The sequence below is a fragment of the Micromesistius poutassou genome, assembly GCF_964030765.1.
Source record: "Micromesistius poutassou genome assembly, chromosome: 10".
Lineage (NCBI taxonomy): Eukaryota > Metazoa > Chordata > Actinopteri > Gadiformes > Gadidae > Micromesistius > Micromesistius poutassou.
In genome coordinates this window covers 18266134-18291118 of record NC_140280.1, presented here as the reverse complement: position 1 = coordinate 18291118, position 24985 = coordinate 18266134, and the positions used below count along the sequence as shown (strand labels likewise).

General features: G+C 44.8%; 1 protein-coding gene and 1 long non-coding RNA gene across 2 annotated transcripts; both read right to left on the bottom strand.

The window, feature by feature from the left end:
* Window positions 1-4102: 4102 nt before the first annotated feature.
* vps37d (VPS37D subunit of ESCRT-I) lies at window positions 4103-21022 on the bottom strand. Its single transcript, XM_084474152.1, has 4 exons — window positions 20810-21022; window positions 16576-16747; window positions 9646-9728; window positions 4103-4772 (listed from the first exon to the last, which is right to left on the bottom strand). The coding sequence occupies exons 1-4, from the start codon at window positions 20930-20932 to the stop codon at window positions 4197-4199; spliced, it is 954 nt and encodes a 317-aa protein (XP_084330278.1). The 5' UTR covers window positions 20933-21022; the 3' UTR covers window positions 4103-4196.
* Window positions 21023-21664: 642 nt separating this feature from the next.
* On the bottom strand, window positions 21665-24571 carry LOC311354042. Its single transcript, XR_014637175.1, has 5 exons — window positions 24434-24571; window positions 23608-23725; window positions 23178-23223; window positions 22480-22550; window positions 21665-22235 (listed from the first exon to the last, which is right to left on the bottom strand). It is a non-coding gene; the product is annotated as an uncharacterized lncRNA (long non-coding RNA).
* Window positions 24572-24985: the final 414 nt, after the last annotated feature.

Sequence of the window (24985 nt, the reverse complement as noted above, 5' to 3'; positions counted from 1 at the left end):
GTTTCAATATACCACACCTCAAACCTCTTTAAAATGTAAAAAACAATAACTGCTTAAAATTATTAGTCGCAGGGATCCTGACCAAATAGGCCTAGATGAATTGGTAAATTCTTCTAATTTATGGAAACTGTTTTTTATGCTTAGGATAAAAAAAACGCGGCCTTCAATCAGACATTTATAGCGCGCCTCATTTATAGCGTGCCTCATTCATCTTGCGAAAACCATTATTGGGTCAACTCCAAGGATTTGCAAAAGATTTGTATTTCTCCTTATGCTGATCAAATGCCGTTTCATGACTGGATCCACATAACAATGAATACTAAACACCATCTATTTGATATAAGGGAAGTCTCTGGTTTAAGCTGCAATGACTTCACCCCCCCCCCACACTCCCCGCTCACGCACAGAAAAGAAGATAGAGAGGGTTTATGTTAATTTTATTCACAGCCATTCACATTGACTACGATCATCACTTTGACAATGCATTTTATTGACGTGTGCTTCTATGGAAGAAAAAAAAGGTTATTTCACATGTAAACACATTTCATAAGGTCACTTAAATGTTGCAAAGTGTTGCTGAATCACAGCAGCAGGATGTTCCTCCACTAGATTTCCTCTATAGTCGATACTTCAATGTAATTCTTGTGGTTGTATGCGGAGAATGCCTGAACAATTCACAAGCATGCACAAGAATGTACCCCAGCAGCCTCCATGACTTCTCTTTAAAATAGGCCTAAGGCAAAACAAGATGTGTTATAACTTGTCAATAAAGGACAAAAGTAACTGAAAGCGCACAAAACATGTCATTTTTTAATCTTTGTAAGGCCAAACCATAAGCAATGAGCAAAGATACTGAAAAAAAAGATAATTAGGATCTAGTGTAAAGAACGCATGTTGGTTGCTGGTTGGTTGGTTGGTTGTTCTTTAGCTGTAACTATATTTGTGCAGCCAATGTATGGCAAAAACAAATGACTTGATCAGTTAAATGTATTCTCTCTTTGGATGAGGTCTATTTTTGGCCCACATTGCATAGTTTATCTTATATCCTCAAGGGGAATCCAGAGAATTGATCATCATCTCATTTCAAACTGTCAAACTGTTAAATTCAGTTTTGATACTAACTAACGTCACCTTCATGACAACAGCCGAAAGGAAACCATGACCAAATCACGTGGGCAGTGGTCTTCGTTAGACCACATTCGCATGACAGCAGTCAAGAGAATACATAGCAACCAACTGCTCCTCTTGGCCTTAAATACTTTATTATTAATATAATTAAAAGATAAAATACATGATTATACAATATGCGTTTGTGTATGCATGCAATGACATGCATACACACAAACATATGTATCCATGACCCAGGACAAGTGAGAAAGCAAATAGGGCAAACCAGTGGTCCTTTTGCCATTATACTCATCTCCTAGGTGCTGAATACCTGCTAAATGAAGTTTGCATAGGCTACACTAAGCCTATAATAGAGCTGGTCTTTCAGAAGACAATGCAACCATGACTGAACCGTTGCTCGCTCAAACTGGGATGCTGGGTACAGCAGCTGCATTTCTTTCAGTATTTTGTCTTATCACCGTTCACTGGGACAATAGTTTTTCATTATCACACTAAGTGTATAGTGATAACTCATTTGAAAAACATCAAATATATCTTCAGTCCCGGAACCACTACAGGGTGAAAAGTAGTACATTTAATATTTGAGAATTTCTTTATCGACTACCATTACTTTAACAATGGAGGAAATGCTACTTTTATTTGAACTAGTTTGGACCAGTTTTCCTGATTGTAGAGTACCGACATCTGTTACTTGTTGTGTGACCGAAAGTAGGCAAGAAGAAAACCTCAGCATTTTCTCCATAATAAAAAAAATAACCCATATAATTGAATATCAGCTAGAATAGCTGAATATCAAATGTTCTATTAGCTGTATAATAGCGTGCGCTGGCTGGGTGAAAACTCAGGTCCTTTCAAGGCCATCACCATCCATGTTATCATGTCAGTGCCCACTTTGCAGCAACATTTATCCTCAGAGGCCCCGGGAGGTCAAATTCAGAAGGGCCCTGCTTATGGGGCACTTCACAGATGCACATAGTTTAGCTGCCTGGAGGGGGGGGGGGCGCGCACGCACACGCACACACACACACACACGCACACACACACACACACACACACACACACACACACAAATATTATTAGCTTGCCGTCACTCGTGGGCAACACTGATATACTCCGACACGGTGGGTAATCGTCTCACATCAGCGACGCCATTCAGACTAAGGACACGCAACGATGTTGCCAATCAACAGAGACGTCAAGTGTATAGCATCTGGTTATTTGGACGGCTAGAGCGTATTATCAATGTATTTCAGTCCCTATCAGGAGGCTGCTGGGAATAGCCGATTCTTGATATGACACGAGAGACGTACAGTAGGGTTTCTTAGACTGGGACGTTGGGAAAAGTTGTCTCCAAAAAAAAAACTGCCCCAAAAACATCACTGTAATGGCCACCAGCTTCCATACTCTCATCCATTTGAGAACCATTAGTCAATGTAGGTCAAGTCAATTAAGGACGTTGTATTGTTTTGCACCAGCAAGTACAGTCCAAAAAAAGATAATCCCCCCCCCCAGAAAAATTTATGAAATGAAAGGCTGATTATAGTTTTGAATTGTAGCAGTCAATCCCTGTATTAAAAAAGAAACGAAAGACAAAACACTTTTACATCAAATTATTTGAGGCAAACACGGGCATGCACAAGCATGAATGAGTCTCCCTGGGCACAATTGAACCCTTTAACCTGGGTCTTAGTGTGCTACAGGGTTTGGTCGGCGCAAACGCATGATACATCATTCAAACGAAATGCATAAGAAAAAATGCATTTGTTTCGTTTTTTTGTAAATGACCCTGAGTGGACAACAACATGGCAATGTTTGGTTCGATTCCTGACCTGCAAAAGGCAATTCTTTTACTTGACTTATAGCAGACCATATTCCTGGTCTTCTATAGTACACACATGCATTCAGAGTTAAATACCTAAGAAAGAAAAATTGTAAAAAACTAACTGGATCCTATATGGAGATGAGTACAAGTAACCGCCACAACTGCACTCTGATGCATTCCCTTTCAAAATAAAAGACTTGAACTGAAGATTGACTTCAAATGCTTTCCTATACTTGAGATGCTTTCTTCTTATAAATCACAACATAAGGCTTTTGAAATAACGGCACCCTCACTGCAATGATACACAGACACATTTCAGGGTCTTGAAACACTGAAAGACTAAACATTTAACAACAGAAAAAAATGCTGCTTCGTGTTTACCATGGTACACAAAAACCTTTGAAGCCAAGCATTTAAAATAGGATTTACATGAATAAATAAAATCACTCCCTTACAGACGTGTGACCCAGCACCGTTCATCAAAAAGCTAATGGCGGACTATTTTGGGGTGCGACTCTAGTGTTGCGTCTGTGGTATTAATCTACGTCGGGCCAGAAAGAAAAAGAAATCTCTTTGGAAGGCAGTCTTAAAAGGATACAAAGTGATGCTGCATACATCACCGGCCAAACGATATTAATGTACACGCCTTACATCAGCTTACCAATAAATACCATCTGCTATAAATACAAACATTTCTCAATTGCAACCTCAATTTATACAACCGTATCTTTACCCATTTTGTAATAAGGAGTGTGAGACAGATGGACAACAATGGCAGTTTGTCTGATGACAAGTCGCATTTTGGTTTGGTGAAGCCACATGGACGTTGGCGTCTCCTAACCAACTATCACAACCATAATGCCCGCCGTAGCTGTGCTTCTTAACCCTGCGTCACTCTCACATGGTGACACGATTGTAAATAAGATGAAAATATCAGACTCCTAATTGGGTGTCATTTGATGCATCGCTTTCCATTCCCTTTCTCTCTCTCTCGCAATGTAGTGGGCTGGATCCCTGCTCCCCGCACCACGCCTCTTTATCTCCGTGGGCGTGTCCTGGATGCAGTACCAGGGTCTGAGTAGTCTCCAGTGGGAGAGGAGGGGGGGGGGGGGGGGCAGGGAGGGGGGTGTGGGGTGGGGGGTGGGGCAAGCCCGTCTGCTCACAGTTTTATCGGTTTCACCTCCTTCCCCCCATGTCTGGGTCTTTTTTTTGTTCCGAGCTGCGTCTCCCTTACAGGGGGGAGGGGTTATCGGTAAGGGGTCTCGGTCTGGTGGGGGCTCGGCCTGTAGAGCTGCTGCACCCGCAGCGGCCTCCCCCCCGCCGCCGCCGCCGCCGGCCACCCGCCGGCCAGCTGTCCGATGACGCGCAGCCCCACGGGCTGGCCGTGGCCGCTGGGGCTGAGGAGGTGGCCCTGGCCAGGGCTGGGGAGCTGGGGCTCGAGGTGCACCGGCGGAGGGGGCCCGCCCTGGGGGCTGAGGGCCTGGGCGGAGCGCGGCGGGGCGGAGGCGCAGTGGGGCAGCAGGATGGCGGGCGTCAGGCCGTAGCGCAGGTGGAAGACGCGCAGGGGACCCTGGGCCACGAAGCCGTTGGGCCGCACCAGGGCTTCCGGCGGGGCCGCCTCGGGGTCCTTCCTGACCTCCGGCGCGGCCGTCTGGAGGGCCGGGGCGGCCTTGGTCTCGCCGGCGGGCCGCTTGGCCCGGCACAGCTCCTGGACCTTCTCCACCTGGGCGCGGCGGACGTGGTAGGTCTTCCGGGAGCTCTGGAAGGACTCCAGGAAGGACTCCAGGTTCACGCTACCCTCCATGAACTTCTCAAGCAGCTCCTGTGGAGGAGAGCGAGGTGGGGTCAGCGGGGGGGGGGTGTGGGGGGGGGGGAGACACCGGACGCAACAAGACCACAGGATTTGTGAAACCACCTTGGAAGTGAAAATGTTTTTACTCTTTGGTATAAGTGGGTGGAAGGTTTAACCGTCAAACTCTCCCACGGTTCAGGAGTATTATGATCTCAGTGTAGTTTGGCCGTGGTCTGGGGAGATTTGGGGGAAGGCCCATCGATGAGGGTGGCCCCAGGATGTGGAGGCCTGGCACGGGGCCCAAGCAAAAACTGGCAGATAAAACACTTCAGTATTATGTTCCTGGCCAATTTGTGCATAATCATTTATCCTTCAAACAAGTGGTGGGATAACTAATTTAGCATTTACTATCTCCCTCGAACAATGACGAATGTTTTATTAACACATTAACACAGAGACACTTCACTCCTAGCCCTGCGGGCTGTTGTCTAACACGGCCAGCGCAAGCAGCACGTGCTTGGAGAGCCACTAGTGCTAATTAAAAGGAAGTTCGCAGGAAATTTAGTAAATCATTACTCTTGGTATGGAGTAGGCAACCAAGTGGGATATGCATGCTCTTGTCTTTTGGTATTTTTGTATATTAACATACCAAAGTATGGCAGTGTAGGAATGTATTTGAATAAATGTTGGCATGTAAAAGTATGCCTGTGATGTTCAATAACCTTCATAAAACGTTTTACGGCTAAAATGCAAGAAGGCTAGCAAGTCTTTGATCGCAGTAGTAGGGTATTTAAATGCATTAATAGGATCTCAGATCCCAAGTAAGCAGACTTGAATATTAAGGCAGATGGGCTTAACAAAGAATGAAAACAGTTAAATATATATCATTTTCCATTGCACCAGGATCCCTTTAAACCTTGGCCTTAATCCCTCCAATATTCAAATGGTTCTGCCCTAGCAGAACCCCACTGTCAAGTCATTACCTCAAACAGCGCCAGTTGGCTAAAGTCACAGGGGTTGAGGTGGGCCCACAAAACCATTCATTTCTCATATTGGCCTGATTCGTATGCACACTGTTGCATTTTAAAAGTCCACTCTCTAGAGGATGTTTATTCAAAAGAAGAGCTACCATCTGCATGTCTGTCTACATGTCCATATTCAGCCATTAACGCCGTTATCCAGGAGGTTGGAACATATCCCAGATTACTATGGGCGTGAGGTGGGGAGACTCCCTGAAAGCGATACCAGTAATTCACAGGTCATTTAGAGAGTCTAGGGCCTAGAGCACCAGGGTGAAACCCATGTGAAATGTGATGCAGATGGGATCAGGGTGCAACTGAAAGGGTGTAGGAGGTGTTGTCCATTTGGCCTTTGCCTTCGGAGATATGTGGGTCTCCTTGACAAAAGTTAACGCACAATGGTCACCAGGCAAAAGCTGGGGAAACCACAATTGATCCTCAAAGCCAATTCATACATGACCTTACCATGGAGTACATTCGTCTAAGATTTCAGGTTTGGATTCATAGCTGTATATGAAGAGATAACTCCTTGTGAGAGGAGTTCTCCCGCTGCCCTGAAACCTTAGAGCACTATGAGCATTTTCTATAGCCTCTAGATTTAACCATTAGGCAGTTTTTTGCAGGGTACCATTGTTTAACATTACAAATATATATATATTTTTTATTAATTCAACCAACCTGCCGAGCTTGTAAACAGCTCTCCTAGCCCGTGAAACGGCCCCCTTAAAACCCATACTGTATATGGGTTCAATCCCCCGGGACACCAAAAGCAGAGTCATGATAATCATGCGTAAGAGACAGCGGCGTCGGCAGCAGGACCGCCGGGTCTGCTGGCGAGGCGACCAAACCCAATCCTGGCTACAGCCTGGATTCACACATCACATCCTGCAAGGCCTCAGAACGCACCGGCCTAATTTCCCAGCGCTTAATGAGCGGCTCGGCCCGACATGGGGAAGGGATGTCTCAGAAATCCAATGAGATTTATGTGGAAAACAGTTCAGAGGCAGAACAACATCCTGTGTTGTTGCAGCCCGCCGTGGCGTGCTATTGTCCACCATGCCCGACCCAGACAGAAATCGGTCAATTTCGGGTCTGCTTCAACCCCGCCCCCCCCCCCCCCCCCCCCGCCCCCAGACACTCAATAGACAGTTGCTTTGCGTCCTACATATTTTTGTGAGCGACAGGAAACGCTGTACACACATCTGCCAAACAACTGTCCAGATGTTCTGAGCTTGTGGGAGAAGCAGAGCCAATTAAGCACATCCCGGACGTGGCTCAGTGTTGGTTCTGTCAACAGGTTTGAAAATAAAATAGTGAGGCGTCAGCTGTGCTGTCAGGAGACAAACTAGGCTTTATTAAATACACATTGTTAGTGACAGGCCTTGTATAATGGGCTTTGTTTCCATCAACCACTTGCTGTGTGAGGCAGCGAGAGTGGATAAAGAGACATCATTAATGAGACTTTTGCATTTGATCCCTGTTCTGTTTATGGACAACCCCCTCCCGATGACAAAAAAACATCTCCCAGCGCGCCCCGCTGCCATCAAATGGCAGCAGTTTGCTAAGTAAACCTTTGGTTACGTGGTTACCTTGGGTTACGCGGTTACCTTGGGTTACGCGGTTACCTTGGGTTACGCGGTTACCTTGGGTTACGCGGTTACCTTGGGTTACGCGGTTACCTTGGGTTACGCGGTTACCTTGGGTTACGCGGTTACGCGGTTACCTTGGGTTACGCGGTTACCTTGGGTTACGCGGTTACCTTGGGTTACGCGGTTACCTTGGGTTACGCGGTTACCTTGGGTTACGCGGTTACCTTGGGTTACGCGGTTACGCGGTTACCTTGGGTTACGCGGTTACCTTGGGTTACGCGGTTACCTTGGGTTACGCGGTTACCTTGGGTTACGCGGTTACGCGGTTACCTTGGGTTACGCGGTTACCTTGGGTTACGCGGTTACCTTGGGTTACGCGGTTACCTTGGGTTACGCGGTTACCTTGGGTTACGCGGTTACCTTGGCTTCCGACTCCACATTCCTTGCAGCGGGAGCATGTTCCCGGAGATCTGCTGGATATGGGTTTGAGGGAAAAGTCCACTCGTAAGTGTTTCTGTTGGCAGGTTTTCTAGTTGAGGGGCATTAAAAGGGGCTTAATGACAAACTATAGTTGATCATATTAATTAAGAAGAGAGAAATGGATGCATGAAAAAAGGACTGCATCTTTGACACGTCCATAAAATATAGTTCTGCTTGGGCCATCTCTATGAACAAAGCTGTGGATAAGGGTTAGGGGCTGTCTAGGCTGTGTCACGATGCCAGCTCTATGGCTTAACAACGTCAGTATGGGCTCCAGTTCGGTCCAGATTTTCACAAGCTGAGGTTTTTTTTTTCTTCGCTGGTCCAATACGAATCCGGCAAAGCGGGAGACATTTCCTCGCAGATCAGGCAAATGATTCCTGAAGATGTGACCCTAAAGGAAACTGCCAAGCGTTTAAAAGCTTTTGGGGGGCTCTAAAATGAAAGTAAACATTTAATATCATAGGATTATGGCCTTCGAGGTCGATATTTAATAATGAAATGCAATTATTCTGCAGTATGTGCTGCCAAGTGCATATCATATACACAGTGTGTGTATAGGAAGAAGAACTACATTTGCAGTGTGCGTTCTTCAGTTTAAGAGGGCTAGTTTGGACAAGTATAAACCTCACATAGATGTACTATGAAGTAAATCCTCAACGCTGGGATTATGTGGAGGTGCTGCTGGATTAATTCATGATCGTAAAACAGACATGAAGCGCTTTGGGAAGAGCAACACCAACCTACCTTCTGTGTTTATGGAACATTTCCTGTATTTTTGTCTCGCTGGCTGCAAAATATGCCATCCATCAAAGCAACATCTGTTGATGTCCCTTTTAAAATGCACTCGCTATTTCTTGCTTGAAGATCCCAAAATCTGTCTGTTATTTTTTTTAAAGAATGGGGATATAATATCCACTGAACTGCACAGTGATCGACTCAAGCATCCCTTTGTGATCTTGCTGCTGCTGGGGCCCCCTTGGTGGAGCTCACTGTCAAGTGTCAATCATTCACTGAACAAGAAGGTGTCATTCAAAGACAGTTCAACCTATTGCTTGTGGCAGTTATAAATCACACGCAAGGGCAGCCGGGCCTGAAGGCTCCTGGCGATAACAAACCTTATAAGTTAAACTCGGCTTCTTTTACTGCCCTCAATCAATGTTTCGCAGAATATCGTTTTAATGGAACTATCCGGGTCTCGCCTACAGTGTTTTGTACTTCAGTTTTCTTGTATCTTACGGTTTCAGCTAGCTGGGTCGATGTGATCAGATGCGGCAGGGCTATTGAAACAGAGCACCGTATCGCACTTTCAAACAGTGTTTGAATGTAGGTCTGTCATGCATCTCTATTATTTATACCTTGTTGTTTTTTTACATGCCTTATCTCCCTTGTTAATTATTTATAGTATTCCTCCCCTGTTTTACTTCTAATGTTTCGTTTGATGCCAAACACATTGGAATACTGCACTTATGCTTGAAAAGGGCCAATAAAAGGGCGTTTATGGTTACTTATTGTTGACAAAGGCAGCGCTTGTAAACAGTCTTCTGCATCAGTACCACTTCTGAGAAGTAATCATAACAAAAACGTCCAGACTTCAAACGGGAAACCTCTTCAAGTCCGTTTTGAATACTTAAACATTGTCGAACATAATACTCTTACAAACTAATTGAAATCAGGGATATGTAAACAGGCTGTAATCATAAACATTTATCATGTGTTATGTTAGTCATGATGTGCAAAAACATCTGTGACACAGTTGTTTGCGTTGAACAAGAAAATAAGATCAAATAAGAACATGTAATCCTGGATCTTCACCTCCGATTGCTCCTCCGCCTGTGCCACCTCTTCCCGCAGCAGGGTCTGGGCCGTCTGGGGGCTGCTCCTGGGCCCGTGGTTCTCTGCAAGGACAAAGAGAGAGAGAGACCACTGATTCACCCGATAACATGGGGACGGGGAGGGGGGGGCGTTGTGGCTTGGTTGTGTTTGTCTAGACTCTTGATGCTCTCTTTTTTTGGAGGGGGTGAAGCAAAAAATAAATAATTAAAAAAGCAAAACGGATGGATGAGAGACAAAATGTGATGATAATAAGAAAAGTCCTAGGTGAACAGTTGGATATATTTCGTACTTCTTTCACAGACCCATGTGTTTTTCACATCCAACTCATTTTTTTCCACTCCTTTATTGGTCTTTCTCACTCTTGACTTTGATGCACACATTGTCTGCTTGTATCCTCAAACAGGACACATCCTGTGTTTCCAAGAAACAAAAGAAACGAGTGGAATACGCCCTAAAGCCTGTCTAGGCGAGGATTTCCGAGACACAACACATGAACATGCATGCCCCCTCTCAATTATTTATAGTCCACAGCAGTGCAACGGGGCTGGGTGGGCGGGGGAGACACGGCCCACTCATAAAGAAACTGGTCACAATCTATTAGCTCCGTGCGGCTGGATAAAAAGGTGTGGCGTGTTGGGAGGGGACGGGGGACGGGGAGGGAGGTGAAACGACAGTCGTGTTCCTCGCTGCTGGCTAGGAAGGGTTCACTCAGCAGTGAGGGGGTGACCAACAGGCCGCTGCGACGACACCCGACAGCTCCCGTGCCTCCCGGAGATGCGTGCGGACATGTGCGCGTGTGCGTGTGTGTGCGTCGCTCCTAGCGGTGTCTCTCAGGGGACGGCGCACACTGCCGTGACGCTAATGCGACCTAGCATTCCGCCTGGACTGTGCAAGTACCCTCTTGAGAGGGCGGGGGGCGTGGGCCGTAAACCGAATAAATCCTTCTAGACAAAAAAAAAAAAAAAAAAACATAAAAGCCGAAAAGGTGCCACCCTTTTTAACAAGTCCTTGGTTGACACGCCACGCCCACTCCTACCCGCTGCTTGACCTGACCTCAGAGACCCCCCCGCCGTCAATAAATAAACACCACTCCACTGCCAGGGGTCTGGCCTCTTGCTTGTAGGCCTCACTCTGCTTATGTAGATATGATCAACGTTTGTTCATGCATGAAGATATCGCCTCGTGTTTGACCCCCCCACCCCCTGCTCCTGATGTTAGAGATCTAATGAGGGCTGACAGACAGGCAAACCGTGCGTATGTGGAGGCTGTATGTGACCTAATTTCCATGACTGCAGGGGGCGCGGGGGGGGGGGGGGGTAGGGGTAGGGGTAGGGGTAGGAGTAGGGTGGCAATTGGTAAAGATAACTCGGTCAGCCCGGGGAGCTCGTGTGGTCTACTACAGCTCAGTGCTAGGAGGATAGCGGCGCTGGGATGAGGGGTGACACCACAGAGCGGACTGCTGGAACAGACTGCTGCTCCTCAAGCCCCGAGCGCAGCTGTGGTCGGGGCGGGGGGAAAAAAAAAAATAAAAAGAGAGAGAGACAAGGAAAGGCAGGACCGTGGAGACCGCATTATGTGGAGGAAAAACATGATGGGGGGAAAATGATGACGCCGTTCAAATGAAACATCACCAAAAAAAAAAAAAAAAAAACGTCCATAACTCTCATTACAAAAAGAAAATAAGGTGCGAGGAGTCTTGGGGCCTTTCGGCATACGGGCCGAGCTGCAGCGCGCGTGAGAAACGCACTGACATTTACTACACGCCACGGTCCCGTGCTCCTCCCATTGTGTGTGGTGACCGGTTCCCCTGGCGGAGCCGGTGGGTGCGTGCGTGCGTGCGTGTGGCCTTGTACAGGAGCGTGTCACGCTCGCGTGGTTCGGTATAACGGGCCCGTCGCGAGGGTGTCGGGTGGCGTGGCGGCGTGGCCTTGGCGGAGCTCTCGTGGCAAGACGACGACGACGCTCGGAAATGAAGTGACCGATCCAAAAGTGGAATGGTCACGAGCATCAGACACCGGTGGAGGATCAGCTATTCAGGCAGCTGGTCGTGTGTTGCCTAGTTGGGTCATTGCATGTCCCTTGATAGGCTGAAATCAAGGGGAAAGGCCAAGATGAGTATTACTCAGTTTCGCACACTGCTTCCAAGTTAAGGACTTTACAACTGTGGTATCCAAGCAACACGCGCCATGATGGGCCACAAATACAAAGTGACCTTGCTGTAGACTGACAGTAGCGTTTGTTTTCCAGCTATGGAAAAAAAAAAAAAAAGTAAACTAAAGCTGTTGGTGTCAGCATGGAACACTCTTTATCAATGCTAACTGGCAGAGGGGAGCAGAGGAAGTGTAAGCCAAGAATAGCCGGGAGATGTTCCTGTGAATGCCGACTGTACACAAATAGGTCACCGTACTGTAGACGAGTCTTTGATGTCCACATTTGAGCAGTAATTGAGGGGTAAGTCTAATCATGAATTATGCATGCATGCTAACATCAAAGGGGAGTGGTACCGTAATGGTCACCACAATTTTAAACTACGGCAGACATGATATGAACCGAAATTCGGGTGGCAGGTGGAATAGGATGGTGCCAAGTTGCCTTTGAACAATTTCTGGGTTATCTCATCCAATGAAGGGCAGGCCCACAGCTAGTGGTGTAGGGGGGGATATAAATACAACCAACTGAATTTTAAATCGGAAAAGTACTGAACTGAAGGAAAGTCGGTCGGAAATGCTGCAGCTTTGACGATTCTCTTAAAAAAATAAAAAAAGACACCATGGATCTGTTTTCCCCTTGCTAGCTCAATTCCATAACCATATATTATTCACCTGTTCAACAATGTATGCAAAGTAAATCAATCATTTGACATCAAAAAGCGAAATCAATGCAACAGCAGCATAGCCAATTCTGTGATGCAGTTCACGTATGGTCTCAAGGAGGCTCTGCGACTCCAAAATATCTTAAAATGTTTCTGCCCCCACTAATCTAAAACCTGTAATGCCGGAACACAAATGCTGAATGTGTTTTGTCACTTTCAGATGAAATCAATTAAAAATCAGATACCGCCTACATTTTGCCTGCAGTCATGTCCTGTTTAACTTGCAAATCAATTCTTGCATCTTGGCATCTTACGACAATTCAATACTTTGAAAGCCAATTCATGATTTTGTGAAGAATTATGTTCCAGACTTAAGATGAGAATCTTAAGTCTAAGAATAATTGAAAACGTACTGGTGCATATATTACAGGTGGGTAAGGGAATGTGAAATGTGCCACCACACAAATCACAGTCAAATTTCCCAGCAAAATAACCTAATGAGAACACTTCCCGTAATATTAACTGTACGCTCAACCTTCATTGCGTAAGCAGTGTGCACCGCGTCCCTGGGTGTTGTGCAGTACGTTTGTGTGTGTGGTGTGCACAATAAAGGTCCCCCTTCAGCCATACATAAAGGGACTATGGCAGTGCCGATACAATAATGGAATGAACACATAGTTATGACAAACATACACTTTGTTTATATAACATGGAGGCAATCATTGGGCAGTATAGGAGGACTTTAACACATGCATGCATGCACAGCAGCAGACATGAAATGCCCTTAAATGGCTTTTTCCTTTTGTTTGATGCGGGGTGACAGTGACTAACCCTATACTATAGATGCTACTATAGCGATGCTAACATGTCATTAGCCAATGTATTCCTGCACTTACATGCACTTACATGTTAACCGAGCTAAAAATGTGAATGGGGGCCCCAACAATGGTTGGGTGAAATTACCTCATAAAAACGACAATCTGGAAAGTACATGGACCTCACAGGTTTTATAATGTTGTACAAAAGCCGCCATTCACCATTAATGATTCAATGAGACAATAAAGGAAAAAATAACTCTGTGGCTGCTGCTTCCTGATAGACCCAATGTTCCCTTTTTTGAGGGGATTAAAATGGCTGAGGGGAGTCCTTTGTTCCTTGCCGACAAATGTGTTGGTTGAATACACAGGGAAGTTGAGCATAAAAGTCTTGCCTAACGGTTACAGTTGCCTTTGTGAGGTGAAATCAACCATAATCCTAGTGCGAACACCACGCCCAGCATCCACGCTGTCAGACTGAAGACGGGAGGCGTAATAAGCACGGTCCTACTCCACACTGGTGTGTTATCATCCTCGTCGACCGCTCAGCTCAGAACGCTCGAGCTGCTGAATCTAGTGTTCCTCCCCTCCATTCCTTCAAATTCAATATATTGAATTAACGCTCCAATGAGAGTGACCATAAAACCGATATATCGACGAGGACACTTTGCTGCAATCTAGGGTTTTAGGGAAATAGCCCTAGTTGTTTTGTGCATTAGATGAGGGTTTGGGGAAGAGGATTACCCATATTGATTTAAGGCCACTTTATAATATGAGTCAATGGTAGAAAATCCAGTGATGTAGCGCAACCAGGTTGTGTCGGCATTAAGAGTAATTACGGATGACTCAACAACATAACAAGTCCAAAACATTTAATGCTCGAAAACAGAATGACCATATTTCCCAGGAGAAGACAGCTACTGCTCCACAGATGTAACCATAGACAAGGAAGATCAGATAATTATTTTTTTGGGGGGGATGCCCAGAGGGGCATGCATCAGTGGAGCTGCAACAGTACAGAGAAAGATAGCGCTAAAACTCGCCTGGAATGATTCCATTACTCTGGAATGTAAATCTGTTTCACACTTTTCACACTTCACACTTTTCACCCCAAGACCACGGGGGGAAGAAAAGAAGGGATGGTGGGATGGTGTGCGTGTGCGTGTGCGTGCGTGCGTGCGTGCGTGCGTGCGTGCGTGTGTGTGTGTGTGTGTGCGCGCACGGGGAGGGGTTCATGTTTTACCCTCAATAACCTAGCTGACCAGCTGGCTCCACGGGGCCAAAACTGTGGCCTGCCTTCCTGCCACATCATCGACTACATGTCTCTCCGCTGGAATTATTAGCCTGGAGTTATACGACGACGGGGCCCGTGCTCCTCGTGGCCATGCTGCGCCAAACCAGATTCAGATGTTCGGAGGAGGAAGGAAGGAAGGAGCTCCACACCCAGCCTGCTCCGCTGGGGAGAGTGCATGGGCCGTGCTTGTGCTCACATGGTGTGGGTGCGGAGCAGGAGAGCAAGGGGTGGAGGTCTTTTTTTTTTTTTTACAGGAAGTTTGACATTCCACCCAACTTCCATCACTGGACAGCAGCAGCTGCTGCTGCTGCGGCGCTGAGGAATTCATTCAGAAAAAAAACCCTGTCACTTTAAAAAGGGTCAGCTTGAACTCCGAGAGCATGCGTTGAAAAGATAGAAAAACAACATTAAAGCGGCAAAGATCAAAGCGGCGGATTTACAACTAGTTTCTCTTTGTACGAGGTAGGATTTATCGCGATGGAAAAACGCATCTGCTGCTTATTGCACCGCCTTTGGAAGTGTCCGCTGGTTTAATACCAGAAATGTAAGGAGGCTGCCAACACGTGTGATCCTTCATGTTCCTGATGTGCGAGAGTAGCAGAAGACCAAACCGACATATCAACACATTCTGCCCACATCACCCTGGTCTTAGTACAGCAAGACTTACTGGACTGGCCCGAGTTACTTGCTGCCCTGTCACAAAGCATGACTTGACTAAACAAAGGCAAACCCCTCTTCCACCCCCCTCCCTCCCCGGCTCTTTTCTACTCTTGTAACAAATTCCTTGACAACTTCTGCAAACTCCCCACTGGCATACGATACGTTCCCATGACCGCCAGTCAAAGCTATGCTGAGGCTTACGCTGAGCAGTTGGAGAGCCGCGTCTCACTAGGGGGAAAATAAAAAGCTAACTGAGGCAAACAGTGAAGAGAATCCTGCAGCAGCCACCGCCGCCTCATTCATTGGCTTTTAATGAAGAAACTAGCGGGAGGCTAGCTGGGAGACGAGACGGGCCTTTTCAAATGTCAAGGTTTCAATGTTGGGAAAGGAGACGAGAGAGAGCCAGTAGAGTTAATAAAGTCAATGTGCCTCTTGTCCAGTGTTGAGGATACAATGGGCTGTGGGGTGGCGATGAACTGAGAATTGGGGTTACAGGAAAATAAAGGCGCGAAACAACAAGGGGCAGTGGTGTCCCTTTCTCGTGTGCGGTTTCTATCCATATCCCCAGTTATATAATCCCCCCCAAGCATGTAAGTGTGCAGGGCCAAATGGGGAAAAAAAAATAGGAAATGTGAAAGTCTCTTTTTCCAAATTCACAGCTAAAAGGCTTTTATATCTTAATGGCAATTAGACTGTGAGATAATGCCAGATACTCGAGGGGATATCGGCTGCCTAATTACTTTTACCATTGCCTGGGATTCAAGACAAAAAAAAAAGGTTGTATTTCATCCAAGCTCCTCTTATGTGCCAAATGGTCACTGGAGACCGAATTCAAGAGCTTAAAAAACTGAAACGAGAAGACTGTTAGCATTTGGCAAATTAAAGCGGTCGAGTTGACTGATAATGAGCCAGTGAGAGCTTTTCTCCCTACAGACGCACTAATCTCCCTGTTGGATCCCTATAGGTGGGCTCCTCTGTCTGCACCTACAATCCAAGCCCACTATCCTCACCTGCCAGGGTCGGGAGTTTAAACTGATGCCGCCACAGGTCTGCTAAATATTGAGCATGTCTTGTCAGCGTATGAATAAAACCCATTAAAGCACCAAGAAATGTACCGGTATGCACTCAACATGTTGTAAGGATGAACCTTTTCACCACTGGCTGTCATCCACACTGATCAAATGAACTTGATCCTTTTAATGGACGATCCTTGAAATCCCCATGCGAACCCAGAGGCGTTTCAACTCATCTGCCGCCATGCCACTCAAACAAATCAGCCTCATGCAAAACCCCCACCCCGAGTGGTTCCTCTGCGCTTTTTTTCTTACCCAGCTGCTTCCGTTTCTCCCAGCAGGCGGTGGTCAGGTTCGAGAGCTGGCGGTACTTCTCGGCCAGCTGGAGCTTGCCGGTGTTGAGCGGCGGCCGGCGGGCCAGGCTCTCCTCGGCCAGGCACCGGTTGGAGGCGAGCAGGGCCTCTCTCTGCAGCTGTAGTTCCTGAAACTGGAGGAAGGCGGAGGAGGGCGAGCTCATCATTGTGTTCGCTGTAGAAAGCTAAGAGGGGAAACCATGAGAGTCTATTGACTAAAAACAAGATGTGTGGTCCGATGTCCTACCACTAACATCTGTTAGTGGGAAATGATTTAAATGGATTGGTTCGTAAAACAAACGGTACTTTGAGTCCTAATGCGTGTTCTTTTATCATCAACCTTTCACCCGATTTTTGCTGAAAAGTCCTAAGTGTCAGCTCCATCAGTGAAGTCGTCCGATGTGAATTTCACAGAGATCCATGCTTCACAGTCAAAGCTATAGTGTATGTTTCTTAAAAAGGATAAAGTATGTGATTTAAAGCTAACGTGCGTAGATATCCCAGTAAAAGCACAGTAATTACAAATGCAAGATTAATTCTGTCTTTAGTCTTATGAAATGACCTTTCATATATGCATTAATTAGGCTCAAGGAAGCAAAGCATATACCCCTGAGCTGTACTCATTTACACAGGCTATGCTGCTATTACGTGTAGTCCCTCTCATGTCCTCGCTTCATAATGTTACACAATCCGAAAGCAAAAGAGTAGGATTTAGAATATAATGTGGCTAGTTGACTAAAACATAAGTCCCTTGTTAGATTTGGTCTATAATATGTATTCCGTTCAAGTTCTGAACTAAATGAATGCAATCAACAATTAGGCAGGCTCTGGGGCAAGTTCTGCTCCTTCTGGATCAGTAGAGAAACATCAGAGTGCACTAGAGCTCATTTAAAAAGCTACAATGCTGCAGTGACACCCTGCAGAAAGCCCAGCGCCTCGCCGTACTGACAGCACTGCCACGTCAAATCACTGTGACTAAAACCAACAGCTCTGGCCAAGCAGTGACGCTCTTTAAACCCCTTCGCAGATGACAACAGAGGCAAACCTCCTGTCCACTCGGATAAAGAGCAAAAAAAAAAAATGCAACAAAGGCTTCTTCACTGGATGGGGGTGCATGTCACGTAACACGTTGGCTGGTGCTTGCTTTGAGTACTAGTATCTTTCCCACAGAGGACACTAGCCCCGTCCCAGGATGCATCTGTCACGTCTTGCCTGGTGTCTTCCGTGCGCCCGTGATCACGAGAGGCCGCCGCCGCCGCCGCATACTTAGCTCACTTCCCACACTTTGGGTTGCGTGTACGAGCGTAGTGGGGGCCCGTGCACAAAAGGCACGGTGCGCACGTCTGACAGCTGCTTCAGTCACAGCGGATCTCACGGCTCGCACCGCAGAACCAAACAGCATAGAGCGGGGAGCGCTTCATTTGTCAGAGCGTGCCGGGGTGTCAGGCTTGACGCGCCGCTGCAGCACATCAAGACAAAAATGGAATTCTAATAGAGTTCCGTTCTAACGGCGTTCCTTTAAGAGGGGGTCGGAGGAGGTTGTTATGAATCGTGGGGACTAATATTGCATTGCATACGTGATGCATTGTCTGGCCCGGCATGAAAGAGAAAAAAAACACTATGTCTCAATGACGATCCATCAGAGCTGATTTTATGTGGATCTCACTGCACTTTATCCCTACCCAAGTCTGGCTTCACAGCTCACCAGCTTGTAATTGAAAAAAAGAAAGAAAAAAGAAAGGTCTACAAAGAACAGGTTATCCGCCACCCCACACATTGGCAGGAATGTTGTAGATCAAAAGAAGGAAAGACAAAACAATGAATTCACAAACTAAATGACATTGACCTTGAAGTGGAGCCAAGCTTTGCTACGTCTCAACAGGAAACAGCGTCCAGGGGGGGGGGGATTCTTTTAAACCCCCAGCACACGAGTGGGCCCGACTGTCGCTTTCAGAAACAACATAAATCCAAAGCTCCCTTCTGGGATTTTATTGGTCTTTCTCTGTTCCATCAATTCTGCAGAGTCAGACACTTCTCGCCATATCCTTCTCTCCAGACAGTGCCTGTCTTCAGACCCCAAAAGGGGCATTTTCTCTGCAGCCGACCACACCATGTCATCAGCTTCTTGGGCAACCAACCCGTTGTGGAAAAAAAATGAATAATAAATACACTTATAAATGTGAGCCTATGTATCTTCCATATATTCAAATCGATCAAGGCATTGCATTTCTCGCCGCATGACCTTGCGATGAGTCACGGGATCGACATGCGGCTTCATTGACCACACTTGGCCTTTGATAATGCAGCAGGTCCCCTCTCCTGACCACAACACCATATTATTCTCTCTGCACCACTCCATTAAGCCCACACAAAGTGTCTTTGTTCCATTGGTCCCCCCCCACCTCCCCCACCAAGAACCCCAATCAATTTCCCCTTATCATTTTACGACCTTGGTCGCGCTGTACGCCAGAATGCTTGCCACTGCTGCATTCTCCTTATTCAGAGAGAGCTGCAGGATGGTTTCTGAATGTACTGCTCGTCTCCACGCGGCGTGTCATAAATGCCCGACGGTCACAGAACACCCGGGTCCATTTAACCCATATTCAAACAAAGGTTTTTTGTAAATGTATGATAGAGAAAAAATGTAATCACACGGCATGGGGCCGGCATGGGGGCACACGGCACAGAATAAGTTATCTTCCTGCGTCTCTGCAAATGATAACGGATCACCTTCTGACAGTTGAGGGCTGTAATTTAAAAAGAAAGAATAAGCACCCTTTACCATGAACCAATTGTGACCCTTCCATTCCACGCCTTTCTTTGTCCCAGTTCGAATGTGTTCAGTCAAATTATGCCTTCTGCTAGCCCTAAAGTTCACTCACAATCATTCACCATCACGGACCAGACATCCAGGGAGCACTATGCATTTAAGGAGACAACAACGTCAGCAAGTCTACCCTCCCGGGGAAGAGAACAACCCCACTGTTGTCTTCCCTGGGAGGACATGTTTGACCACATTCAATTTGGTAAACTGGTATTTTGCTGCTCCACCTTTGAAAGCTCAAAGATATATTGTCCTTGCTGAGATCCCAGGCTTATTAGGTCTGCGCAACCTCAAACCACCTTCTGGAGACACATGGCTCCTCGCAAGGCTAGTGGGATTCAGGATCCTGTCCCCAAAGGGGGAATCCATGGTATCACTGGGAAGTTTGACCGATTATTAAGGGTCCATTGAGGACTGTAAAGAAGTTGTCGGTGAACCTGACATCTTCAAACAGTGGGAGTGGACAAGGGACAAGGTAGAACCTACAAGGAAGACTCCACCAGGACCAGTCCAATGGGGTTTGTAGTTAGTTACTATCAAGGTTGGCCATGTGAAAAGCAGGGGGTTGGGAAATGCTATGGGACAATGCTGTGAGTCACTGACCAACCGCAGGTGCCTTTAAGAATGTGTTGGTTGACCCAGAGACCCCATAACAGGGGTTGTGGTATGTCATGCGTTTACCTTTTACTCCCACTGTATTACTCAAACCACAGTTATATGGTGTAGGCGTTGATGCACAATTGACAATCGGCATATACTGTAGTCATTGTATACGAATGACGTCTCTTGGTTGGTATGCGTTGGATGCTCGTTTGTATTCATACATGCACTGAGATCCAACGGCTCTCCGTGACATTCACAAAGGCAGTATACTCAAATGTAACTTTGATGGAAGGTACGCGTACACACACACACACACACACACACACACACACACACACACACACACACACACACACACACACACACACACACACACACACACACACACACACACACACACACAGGATAGCCTGTGCTTCCTATAAGATTGTTGTTACACACACGTGCCAAAAACACTTAAAATCCTGGTCGAAACGTTCATATTCACATAGACAAAAACGATGGCAAAAAAGATGCACAGAATGAAACGGATCGCCACTCAAACGCCCATTGGATGAGCCAGATATGTTATTGTACACACATTGCACATCGCATCATGTGTAGAAGGGATATTAACATCCATTTTTGGCACTGGCCATATGTACACTACAGCAATGTGTCCATTGGATCCGTTAAGAATGACTCACACACTTTAACGTTACCTAGAATCACGAAGAACACGTTTCAGTTTCTTTAGTTAAAAGAGAGGACAGACGGGAATAAACGCTACCTTTTCATTGAGATTAATGATTTGGTCCATTTTGTCCTCATTTTGTAGAAGCTCTCGGAGTTCGCTGGTGCTCAGAGCCCTGTAGCCGTCAGGGCAGGAGTTTGCTTCCTTTAGGTTGGACATTGTATTTCTTCCCTGCGATTCGGACGATTTGAAACATAAGCCCGCTCGGTTACATTTCGTTCACGTCGGAATGCGAAGTGTGCTCCGACCGTAGACTATCTGAGACACTGGCAACCCCATCAGAAACCTGAGAGACAGCTCCCACTAGTGTCCATGCAGCATCCGGTTCCATATGCATTTCCGTCTTGAGCAGTTTTTTCTGTATACGTTTTTTCAAAGCAAGGGTCTTTTTTGACACACGCCCGCCAGACATTCGGAATAGGCACGAATGACAGGACTGACGAGAAATATGATACTTTTAATGGCATTACTAGATGGATCTGTATACAGTTTACGCGAAGTTGCAAGAATGTGACCAGTGGAATTGAAATCTCAGTTAACAAGCGACCCTGCTGTGTGTTTATGACTCTTTTGTTGGTTTTTAGTCAATGGTTCCCACTTAAAGTTACTCAAAGGAATAGCTTTCCTCTGTGCTCAATGAGTTAACAAATAAACCTATCCAGATGTTATTTAATTGCCTTCCTTTAGGGCAGCATAGACGTTATCACAAGTGTGTTCATACATTTTAATTATATCTAATTAATTAACAAAATAATATCTGTCAATTAGTATCACCATCTCTCCATCCATCCACTCATTCATCCATCATTCATGTGTGAATTCACATGTATTCACAAATAAAATGAATGATATCTATCCATGTAATGTAAAAGAAGAAAAGCATTTCCTAAAGCAGCTCCTTTATTCGTTGCATCTCTGATGATATTATAGCATTCCAGGGGAAATTGTTGCTCTTCATATAAACTATGTGTAAGCCACAGCATAGAATCTACAAAATGCCTTAAATGATATATATAGTGCTGCTGGTCAAATACATTTAAATATATGCTGCAACACAAACTCATGATTGACCTTAATGATGTATTCATACATTGAGCATGTTGAAAGGGTAAAAAAAGGCAGTCGATTGGCAATATTGGCTTAACCAAATGCCCTAATTTAAAGCACTCCCTTAGTTACGCACGGATCTAGGGAGGATATTAAATACACATTGAAAAAAAACATTCTGTATGAACTGTCCTTGATAATCACAATCACATCCACGTCTTCCCTCTGAATTATCCCACGTCATCATAATCATCTCCATCGTGGTTTTCGTTTTCCTCTCCAATGTCATCGTAGTCCTCCATAGACTGACTGTCGACTGAAGGACAGCTTTGCCTTGACTTTGTCGGTGGTGGAAGGACCTCTTCCTCGTCCACTTTTACATACTCTGGCAGTTCTGCGATGCTCTCGTAACTATCTAAAATACAAAAAATACCAAACTATAAAAGGCATAGTACTGAAACTGTTTATGTAAAAATATACATTTATATTTTTATATATATTCCAAATATTAAATAACAGTTTTCAATGTGATAACTTTTCAGAGGGTATCAATTATGGGACAAAGATGATACAGCTTTCAAAGAAAGAATATATAAAATAATTCATATTCATAATTTTGGAAGGCCTTTCCCTCAAGATTAAATGTTCACATTTCTTACTGCTAGTAAACTGAGTCCTAGGTGGTAGGGGAGGCTTAATCTCTTGATCCTTTGATATATATATGTTGTTTCTGAAATGCAGAAAAGATGGCATTAGTATGTATTAGCATTCAAACTAAAGGCTTACCACAGTTTTCTAAAGATTAAGAGAATTGTATGTTTTATTACTGACCATTTCTCAAAATAATAAATAACTCTAAAACAAACTTTAGATATAGGGTTCGCAATGCTCCTGCGCATGACAATAAGTATACCAAAATACTGTAAACCGTAACATAATTTATTTAAAATACATAAACATAAATAAATACATAAATAAGAAATGGCCAAATAATGAAACAAGAATTAAAAACAGTTGACCTATACAACACCTGCTGGAAGTCGTTTAGTCAACAGGTCTGAAAGACACTACAAAATGAAAGGGCACCTGCAGGAAGCAGCCCTGACTAAACCAACCCCCCCCCCTACCCTGTGCTCCAGACATCCCACACTAGCCCCACACTCCCGGAGGCTAGCCAGGCCCTGCACTGCACAAGACACCTCAGCGGTCAACCATAATCAAGAATGAGAGGTGAAGGAGGAGTGCACAAGGAGGGTTCATGTAAGACAAAGCAGCTTCTTAGAAGCAGATGACGATAACAAAAAGGGGTATTTCTAAAACAGGAAGTAAGTGATATGAGAACTAGTACATATCTTACTGGACATTTAATTCAGGGGGGTTGCAGGGTTCGAAATAGTCTTTATCTAGAAAAGGACAGAAAAAATGGATTAAACACTTTCTTTAAATGCAGGTAAATACAGGTAGAAAATACTTGTGGTTGCTGCTCATCTCAAAATGTACTTTCATTTTGCATTAAGGTCATTTGTGGAAAGGAAAGGGCACAGCTATTTGCATGACAATACCTCAATTTGGAAGAACAAGCTTGAGACCATTTATTAAATTACCAATGGAGAGCATTGCTTAAATAGTAAAGTTTATGAATGAATACACAGGATGTTGAACATATATAGCCAAATGCTGTGGTTATTACATAGATAAGTAAGGGCAAGAAATTTTCAGAATCATGTTAAAGGAGATTCACTGAATAATTCGCTGTTGTTACACCAGAAGTAAGACATTCTACATACCTTTACGGATTATATACTTGTTGATTAGAAAGAAGATGAGGACTATCACCAAAGATGCCAATATTATGCCTATTAGCATCCATATCCACTTGTTTTGCCACCAAAATTCCATTAGGTGCTTTAATCAAAACAAAAGTAGGTAAAACAATTTGGTCATAAAACATTGCATTATGATTTCCTTTTATTTATAATTAATAGATTTACATTTGTGGAAGAGCCACTTCCTTGTTTTGTCAGCTGACTAAGCTTCAAGTTTTTTTGTTTAGTGTTGTTTGAAGGAAGATACAAAATAATATACAATTCATTATGTTTTCCAAAGTTTCTACAAGGATTTCTGGTGGAAATACAAATAATTGGAAATATTATTAATATACAGTAAATGAAACACGACTCATTGTGAGGGGGCTTCCAGCCAAGCAAGGCACTGAATGGAAATATAATAAAGTTCCTGTAAAATGTTATGGATTTTCAGCACTAAGATGTGAACTACACTCTCCAGTGGACATCATGGACATAATATGAGAAATGACACACATACACAGATGCATCTAAGAGAGAAAACCCCTTTCTATGCACTGCATCCTCTAGAAGCCGATTCCTGTGAAAATCGTGTCAAACGCCAAGAAAACAGAGGACGTGCACGTCTCACTGGATATTCATTATATTCTCATACATTGTCCATTCTGCTGGCCTCTCTAAAAGATCAAATACCTACTCAAAGCTCAAGAATTCGTCATACATTTTACATCATTATTCGTTTTTAATAAATGCTAAAGCCACAATTAATAATAGTATCATTACCGCAGAATCTCTTAAAATGGCTTACCTTTTCAGGACAGGGATGCCTGGCTGTTTATCACATCAACCGATGATTTTAAAAGTATTAGTAATAATTGAAGTTGTCATTGTGGGGTTTTCATATCTGCTATAACTGTCAGCTAATTTCCGCTGCCAACATAAGGAACTTCAAGACGATAACACCCCCGCCCCTTCACACGCTACAATGACTTCAGTTTATGTTGGATGATTTTCTGTCTGTATGTTTGAGAGACTATGTTAAACCCAAACAAGCTTGTCACATGTGCGTGTGTGTGTGTGTGTGTGTTTGAGAAAATGCTTTAGGAATTGTATGTTCATATAGATGCAAAACATCATGTATTTCCATGGGTAGTAATTTATATTTAAACAATTGTGATTTTCCAATCTAATTTAAGAAGAGTAGAAACTTCCACTCATTCGACTGTTTCATTCAAAAGAAACACACACACACACACACACACACACACACACACACACACACACACACACACACACACACACACACACACACACACACACACACACACACACACACACACATTGCATAGTCATATAGCAT